The 9,223-nt window shown below is 43.4% G+C and overlaps 1 protein-coding gene across 1 annotated transcript in view; it reads right to left on the bottom strand.

The window, feature by feature from the left end:
- LOC107600374 (sodium leak channel non-selective protein-like) overlaps positions 1–9,223 on the bottom strand; it is a 102,609-nt gene that overhangs the window by 77,151 nt on the left and 16,235 nt on the right. Inside the window, exon 11 of the mRNA XM_016292248.1 lies at positions 5,542–5,628. Within this exon, the coding sequence (XP_016147734.1) occupies positions 5,542–5,628 (87 nt within the window). The remainder of the gene's footprint in view (positions 1–5,541; positions 5,629–9,223) is intronic.

Below are 9,223 nucleotides of genomic sequence, written 5' to 3'. Positions count from 1 at the left end.
AAGCTAAGACTATAGCCTCCACTAACCAGTGGGCAAGTCTTTGTTTGGAGACAGCCTTTCCCTTCTGCTGTCCTCCGAAGCAGACAAAGAGCTGGTCTGAGGTCCTGAAGCTCTGCGTACGGTCCACGTAAGTGCGCAAAGCGCGGACGGGACAGAGCAGAGCAATGGCTGGGTCTGCCTCCTCCCGGGGCAGCGCTTGCAAGTTCACCACCTGATCCCTAAAAGGCGTGGTGGGAACCTTGGGGACATATTCAGGCCGGGGTCTCAGGACAACGTGAGAGTTACCCTTTGCGAATTCCAGGCACGAATCGTCGACCAAAAATGCCTGCAGGTCCCCTACCCTCTTGACCGAGGCCAATGCGGTGAGGAGCGCTGTCTTCAACGACAGAAACTTAAGCTCTACTGACTGCAGAGGCTCGAAGGGCTCCTCCTTCAAGGCCGCCGGGACCGAGGGGAGATCCCAAGAGGGTAACAGGTGAGGGCGCAAAGCATTCAACCTCCTTGCCCCTCTGAGAAACCTGATGACCAAGGAGCTGTTGGTCAGAGCCCTCCACCGCTTCGCTGAATAGGCCGGCCTGGGAGATCGGGGAGTCCAGGAAGCGATGCTTGTTGACCTCCCTCACACCCGCCAAGGTCAGCCATAGGTGGAGCTCCTGGACCACCAGTGTGGACATCGTCTGACCCAGGGTACCCAGTTCCTGCAGCACACCTGGGTCAGCACCACCCTCGTGCAACTGCTTCAACGCCTTGGCCTGGTGGACATGGAGGGCCATGGCGTGCAGGGTGGAAGCGGCCTGTCCAGCAGCACTGTAAGCCTTAGCCGTCAGAGCGGACAAGAACTTACAGGCTCTGGACGGAAGCCGTGGACTACCTCTCCAGGCGGCGGCGCTTTGCAGGCAGAGCTGCATAGTAACAGCACGCTCGACTGGGGGGATGTCCACATACCCTTTGGCCGCTCCACCGTCGAGGGTGGTGAGGATGGAGGAGGCACCAAGTCTGTTTCGGGCAGAAAAAGGTGCCCTCCTGACGGCGGCAGCGCAGACGAATCCTCATCTCCAGAGCCTAGCTCGCCCTCCGATGCAGCGATGCCCGGGAAAGCATAGCGGTCAGCTCTGGATCTGACTCGGGCAACGCCACTCTACCTGACGGCGGCAGCGCAGACGAATCCTCACCTCCAGAGCCTAGCTCGCCCTCCGATGCAGCGATCGACATCCTGTCATCCGCTTGTGCTCCGCACAAGATGCTGGACCCCGCCCTGTCCAAGGATCCAGCACACTCGTCAGGGAACACCAGGTGGTGCGACATTGCTAGAGGAATGAGAGGCCCGCGGAGACGTACTCATCGGGGAAGCTCTCACCGTGATCCTCAGGTCTCCCTGACCATGAACTGAAGTAGCCCTCCGAGAACCGGAGCTAGAGCGGGGCATGGCAAGGGGGATCCCCCCCCCCCCCTTCATTTTTATTTTTTGTTTAATGAGGAGGCATCTAGACCGCAACATTGCGATGGTCATGTTCCCGCACCGAGAACATGACTCATCCATGAGCGCTGCTTCAGCGTGCTGTAAGCCCAGGCATGAGACACAGCGATCATGACTATCAGATGAAGCCAGGAAGCGACCACATCCAGAAACGCACGAGCGGGAAGCCATCTTTAAAAAGACGCCCGTCGCTCGTGGAGATCTTTTAGATATTTGCTCTTTTAGGAAAAAAAGGAAACACTCTTTTAGAGAGAGCGCTGAAGCGCCCAGCGGAGGTCGCGGCAAGACCTTAGAATAGCAGCTGCAGCACGCCGAAGATTAGCAGCACTGAATGGCAACCCCCGCCGACGCGCCGTAACACCAAGGCTAGGCTGTTTCTTTGCAGACACTCGCGGAGATTCTGCGTTTGCACACGCTCTCCTTTTATACCCGCGCGGCGGGGCAGGGTGCACATGGCGAAACACGCACGCCAACTGTCATTGGCTTGTTTAGTTTACACTCAAAGGTGATTGGGCTCTCGGGCGAGATCCCAATTCATCAGTCACGACTGACGTAACGTAGAACGTGACTGACTGAAAGGGAACTGCAAATCCCCTATTGTAAAGGTCAGGATTTAAACTCCACTGAAACATATTCTTTTTTATACATTCATATCTAGAGTCTGAATTGAAACTTATATAAAAAAGTTTGCAGTAAGAACAAGTGCAAAACTCGAGACAGGAAATCTTGTACTTGAAGAACTTAAAAAATTCATGAGAATAGCTGTAGTGCAATTATAACATAAGGAAATGCAAAGGCCTAATTAACACCAAGGTGGCCTTTGGAGAAGAGATCAAGCAGACCTCATTAACCTTAACCATATAATGAAACACAACCAAATACAGAATAGCCACTGCTTCCAGTTTAAATATAAAAAATTAAAAAAAAAGTGAAGTGACATGTGGCCATGTATGGTGACCCATACTCGGAATTAGAGCTCTGCATTTACCCATCCAAAGTGCACACACACAGCAGTGAACACACACCCGGAGCAGTGGGCAGCCATTTATGCTGCGGCGCCCAGGGAGCAGTTGGGGGTTCGGTGCCTTGCTCAAGGGCACCTCAGTCGTGGTATTGAAGGTGGGAGAGAGCGCTGTACATTCAGTCCCCCCCACCTACAATCCCTGCCGGTACGAGACTCGAACCCACAACCTTTGGGTTATGAGTCCGACTCTCTAACCATTAGGCTACAACTTCCCCGATATACTTCCATCTGATATACTGTATCAGAAAGAACAAGCTAGAGCCTGCCAACACCAGAAACATACAAACAAACATTAATCTATACTGATGAGTTATGACATTAAGATTATTACATTATTACATTAAGATAACATTATTACACATAATGACAGCTGAAACTGACATATATCTGCTGCAGATTTATTTTAATTTTTTTGCATTACAGAGATGAGAATTCTTATTTTAAATACTAATAACCAGTAATAACTAACTATTTTTTTTAATGAATTTGGGATATGTAATGGTAAAAAAATATATACAGTATAATAATAATAATATTAATAATACATAAATAAATATGACCTGGCCATTTCTTTGTGAGATTCACTCAGGATTCTGTTAAAAACTGTGGCAAGATTTGTGCCATTTAAGGCAAACTATGTAGTCATTCCATGTATTTTTTGGCTGTATAAACACAGACCTACCTTTTTTTATCACAACATAATTTCAAAACAGGAAGATTTATTAATCTAGGTAAATGCTGGACTTATGCAACAGTTTTTCCTGCAGGTTACACGATATGCCAGCAGGTTATGAGTAGATAAAGAGTTATTTAATCATTATTCAACTGATTCGTTCAAACACACTGATTCATTGAACAAAAGAAAAGTAACTGTTTTTATGGCTGAGTCATTGGATTATTCACACAAACTAATTTGTTCAGAAACACATTCATTCAGGAAATGAAATGTCCAAAATTGCATACTCTCTGAGTGGGTACTTCTTTTGAATAATTTACTTCACAACTGTATAAACTATATAGTATGAATGAAATCCAGACATTCACCATCTTCATCTTTGACTTACGCCATGAGTTGTGTTGCTTCACTACCATTCACAACTCCTCTCCTGTGGCCTCATGGGATTGAAAAGTGTCCGTAGATCATCTTGGTACTTTTCACCTACTGTTTTATGAATACTATCTGTGAATACTAGTTGGATACACTACTGAATCACAGTGTTTTCAGTTACTATATGGTGGGAAAGTAGGCATATTCGGACAGAGACTTGAATGAGTCACTGAATTATTCACTCAACTGGTTTGTTCAAGCACACAAGACATTTGGGAATGTCAGTATACCATCTATTGCTCGGAGACAAGCAGCAGGTAATTATATTGTGGCTTTGTTTGGAACTGTTTTATTGGTGGAGCAAATAGACAAAGCAACATATCTGAAATATAAGTAACTTTGTGATATTGATTTTATACAACAGTTCAATAAACAACAAGGTCATTAAGTAACTTACAAGTTACATAATTACCAAGCAGATCTGACGAGAAAACAACTATTTACAAGGTTTCATATTAATTTGTACAATGTAATTCAGTTTTTAGAAAGATAACGTAAGCATGAATGTCTACCCCTAAACCTGACCATCTGTGGGGCACAAGCAGATTGAATGAAAATGTATAAATGAGATCGTACAAATTCATACAAATTAGCCACCAATTTGCCAAATTGTAAAATAGTTATGAATTGCTTTTGTATTTACCTTGTTGTTTATTGAACTGTTTGAAGTGCTAGAAGGAGGGGGGGGGGGGGGGGGGGGGGGGGGGGGGGGGGGATGAGTTTCCTTTCCTTTCTGTCCAAGTTAGTGTTCATTTGTCTGCCATTTGTGTCATGACGCTTCAATAATAGTTCACAGACAATTGCATTGTGCTGAAAGCCATTGTGATTGAAGTCTATGATGAACTACAACTCCAACGACTTGCTGCACTCTCTCTCTTGTTCACCCCATCCAACCCCCTGTAACCTTTGCCCCTCTCTGAGGAAATACAAAAGCTTTCCTTTACCTGATGGGTTCACCTCATAGAAACTTGGTCCCAGAAATGTCATTAAATGCCAGTCTTTGGTCTTTTTTACTTGCACTGAATATTTTCAAATGCTCCCTACTCTACAGTTGAAAAGCCATGTTAGAATGACATGCAAGCTCTTCACCAGGATTACACTGTCAAATCTTAACCCAAATGTGATGCATTATAATGAACTTTTGGATATTAACTTCTATGTGACTCTGCTGAGGACCTATTTTCACTGAAGATCTCTCTCCCTCTGTGTAGGCAGATCTAAAAGTCAGGACTGGTTTTTAAAGGTAAGTGCCATTACACCCTCTCCAGATGCTGTCCTTTCTGTTATTATGGTATTATCAGCCATCAAAAGCCCACTCTATTCTATGACCATTCAAACCCAATTCATAATTTCTCTGCAATATCAGTGTCAAAATGCATAAAAAAACGACATTGGCACACTGTTTCAAGATAATAAGCCATTTAAGTTTTTGTCTATTGTCAGTCTGAAATGATATTTGCAATCCTTTTTCTTTGGAGTAACGTACTGAAAATCGTGCAGAACAAGACCAGGAACATGGTAAATGGTAAGTAAATGGGATCAGTATTGATTTCATGAATCAATGTTGATTTAAAGTAAAATAGGGAAAAAACAACAACAACAAACTCTTGTGCTTCTGAAGAGATATTTAGGATAAGAATGATCCACATATGTGGGTATGTTGGTTTGTGTAATGTGCATGTGCTAAATTGGGCTCACAAAAGAGGGAAAGGCAAACTTTGCTGTGTTCATTCCACAATTTATTCATACTCTGTCAAAATCATACCAGCTAGTTTGAGCAAAATCTAAATGTGGCTATTGCATTCAGGCCACCTGCAGCACATTTTTTTGCACTCCTGCACAGTAGTGTGGCATTAGATGTGGCAGTCAAGCAATACTGAGGGTGTGCTGATGGTCAGGGGTGTCAGTGCCATTAAATTGCATGTCTGGTACCTGGAGGCAAGCAGGCGCCCGGCCATGTGGTTTATTCACGTCGACTGCCACGAGCTGCCATCCTCCAGACGCGTCCTCGTGAAACATCTGCCACCAGCAGGAGAGACGGAAAGAGAGGAAAAGGAAGGAGAAAGAGAGGGCAATTTGTTAACAATTGTGAATGATTAGCAGTTTTTGTTAATACATACACACACACACACACACAAATCTAAATGCCATTGAAATACATATTTGATTACAAATAATTTAGGGAAAACAAAACGAACGAAAACAAAACAAAATCATTGGCTTCGGTGACAACTGACCAATCTTGAAAACAACTGGTAATTACATGATATTCAGCGGAATTCTCCACCAACTTTATTACCATTTTATAAACATAGGCAAGGTCACAAGAAATTGGCTTCATGATCCAGCGAGCATCTATTCAAATTTCAGAATCTAAATGCACCATGACTTCACCATGACAGATACGAGGAGACAGCAGTGGAGACAGCAGTGACTAGAGGAGGGAGGCAATGTTACAGCAGGCACCTTGAATCTGGTAAACAACAAAGGCTACTCATATCCATATGTACACAGCCCAGAACTGTCAGACGGCTCTGTACTTGAAGCCTTTTTATTGTCCACCATGAGAAAATCTAAATAAAACTGATTGTTTAGAAAACTATTAGCCCACTTCTCCTCAACAAACAACATAATTCTATGTATTATTCTTGGTCACAGTACAAAAGGTGTGGGATGAGTTACATGACATGCATGTCTATGCCCCATATTAAATGTTGCCGTATATTTTCATGCTTCAGACCGCATTTTGTGCCCCCCTCCCATTGTTCACATCCCTACCCCTCAGCAGAAGTGAAAGTGTGCTTATGGCTGTTCCTAATGTGCACTGCTGCTGTTCCACTTATGTCTGTCTTTTATCAGTTCAGAAGAATAGATAACCAATTAAACCCATGAGAAATGACAGTCATTAAGCTGATAATGCCCCTTCAGCTCTAACAGATTAAAAAGGTTACCTACATAAATAGATATTTTAAAAGTTTCCCCTCATAGTCTTGTAATTATAACTTTGCCATTCATGTGGTAATCTTCTTAAGGGGCCTTACTGAATTATATTATTTTTTATAAGACAGTCACAAAAGGGATGGTGCAAATCTTGCCAAAGAGTATCATTAGGCCCCAGGAGAACCTTATTTTCTTTTGACTTCTTTCAGATTAAAGGCATCATTCCAAGTCATATTGTCTAACACTCAATAAACCAAGGTTTTATGTACCCTATGAGATTTTTCTTCAATAAGACATTTCAGCGTAATTAAAATGAAGACACAGAAAGGCTATTTTGTTTTCAAGGTCATAGCACTGTCTATAGTTTAATTCAAAGAGCCTTATTGGGCTTTTCACACTTGAATTTGTTAACTCAGGGTCATTTTTAATCCTGGGTAGTCAGGGTTTAACATTTCACACTTTAGATGTATAAACCCTGGGTTATCGTTCTTATTTGCATATTTATGCGATTAAAGGTGCAATAGGTGATTGTCTTCAGAAACATTTTTTGTTATGCTGGTTGAAAGTCTCTTCACATCCCGATAGCAATCATTAAGTTAAGTGGTCTAAATGTATTTATCTGTATTTATATATTCTGTGGAAGGCGTAGGACCAAGAAATGTTTGTCCAATCAAAACACTTGGTCCGAGCATTTTAATTAGCTTTCCTATCTGTCTGTCAACGTATGTATTAGCATACCTCTGTGCACCCGGTTCGCGCAGATAGGATACGTCATCAGTGCGTTCACGCACGCTGTGCAGACAGAGCGAGAATGGCAGACAAACATCAACAACCCGATCTTCCTTCCTGGTATTGTAGTACTTTTACTAACTGTACTATAACGTTTTCTCACCGGTGAATGGCACATGATGTAGCCCAGCGGTTCCCAATTCCATGCCCGCGCACCCGCCAGCCCCCGCCGCTGCATATTTTGCATGTCTCTCTGCAGTGTTCATATCTGCGCTGCGCAGCGTCTTCACACACAGACGAAACTTACTAGAGAAGTGTGAAATGTGACATAATATACCTCTGTAAATTAATCGAGCGAGGACTGGAATTGGGAACCACTGATGTAGCCTATTGTAGTAATGATGTCTCTGGTATTCGAGGTCTGTGAGCGTTTATGCGTTCAAGCGGCGTGGCTTTGGACGGTGATTGCAGGGAGGGTGGGACGTTCGCTTTCAGTGTTATCAGGCTAAAGTTAGCATTTTCCAAGATCTCCTACTGCACCTTTAATTACATTGCTTAATGTAATTGTACAAACATTACATAACCTCTTCACTACAGTCAACAGTTAACATTTTTTACCTCTTACCCAGAGCTACAGGTGCATCTCAATAAATTAGAATGTCGTGGAAAAGTTCATTTATTTCAGTAATTCAACTCAAATTGTGAAACTCGTGTATTAAATAAATTCAATGCACACAGACTGAAGTAGTTTAAGTCTTTGGTTCTTTTAATTGTGATGATTTGGGCTCACATTTAACAAGAACCCACCAATTCACTATCTCAACAAATTAGAATACTTCATAACACCAATAAAAAAAAACATTTTTAGTGAATTGTTGGCCTTCTGGAAAGTATGTTCATTTACTGTACATGTACTCAATACTTGGTAGGGGCTCCTTTTGCATGAATTACTGCATCAATGCGGCGTGGCATGGAGGCAATCAGCCTGTGGCACTGCTCAGGTGTAATGGAAGCCCAGGTTGCTTTGATTGTGGCCTTCAGGTCATCTGCATTGTTGGGTCTGGTGTCTCTCATCTTCCTCTTGACAATACCCCATAGATTCTCTATGGGGTTCAGGTCTAGTGAGTTTGCTGGCCAGTCAAGCACACCAACACCATGGTCATTTAACCAACTTTTGGTGCTTTTGGCAGTGTGGGCAGGTGCCAAATCCTGCTGGAAAATGAAATCAGCATCTTCAAAAAGCTGGTCAGCAGAAGGAAGCATGAAGTGCTCCAAAATGTCTTGGTAAACGGGTGCAGTGACGTTGGTTTTCAAAAAACACAATGGACCAACACCAGCAGATGACATTGCACCCCAAATCATCACAGACTGTGGAAACGTAACACTGGACTTCAAGCAACTTGGGATATGAGCTTCTCCACCCTTCCTCCAGACTCTAGGACCTTGGTTTCCAAATGAAATACAAAACTTGCTCTCATCTGAAAAGAGGACTTTGGACCACTGGGCAACAGTCCAGTTCTTCTTCTCCTTAGCCCAGGTAAGACGCCTCTGACATTGTCTATGGTTCAGGAGTGGCTTAACAAAAGGAATACGACAACTGTAGCCAAATTCCTTGACACGTCTGTGTGTGGTGGCTCTTGATGCCTTGACCCCAACCTCAGTCCATTCCTTGTGAAGTTCACTCAAATTCTTGAATCGATTTTGCTTGACAATCCTCATAAGGCTGCGGTTCTCTCGGTTGGTTGTGCATCTTTTTCTTCCACACTTTTTCCTTCCACTCAACTTTCTGTTAACATGCTTGGATACAGCACTCTGTGAACAGCCAGCTTCTTTGGCAATGAATGTTTGTGGCTTACCCTCCTTGTGAAGGGTGTCAATGATTGTCTTCTGGACAACTGTCAGATCAGCAGTCTTCCCCATGATTGTGTAACCTAGTGAACCAAAC

The sequence above is a fragment of the Sinocyclocheilus grahami genome, unplaced genomic scaffold (genome assembly GCF_001515645.1).
Source record: "Sinocyclocheilus grahami isolate Dianchi unplaced genomic scaffold, SAMN03320097.WGS_v1.1 scaffold283.1, whole genome shotgun sequence".
NCBI classification, from domain to species: domain Eukaryota; kingdom Metazoa; phylum Chordata; class Actinopteri; order Cypriniformes; family Cyprinidae; genus Sinocyclocheilus; species Sinocyclocheilus grahami.
This window is presented reverse-complemented; position numbering and strand designations above follow the sequence as displayed.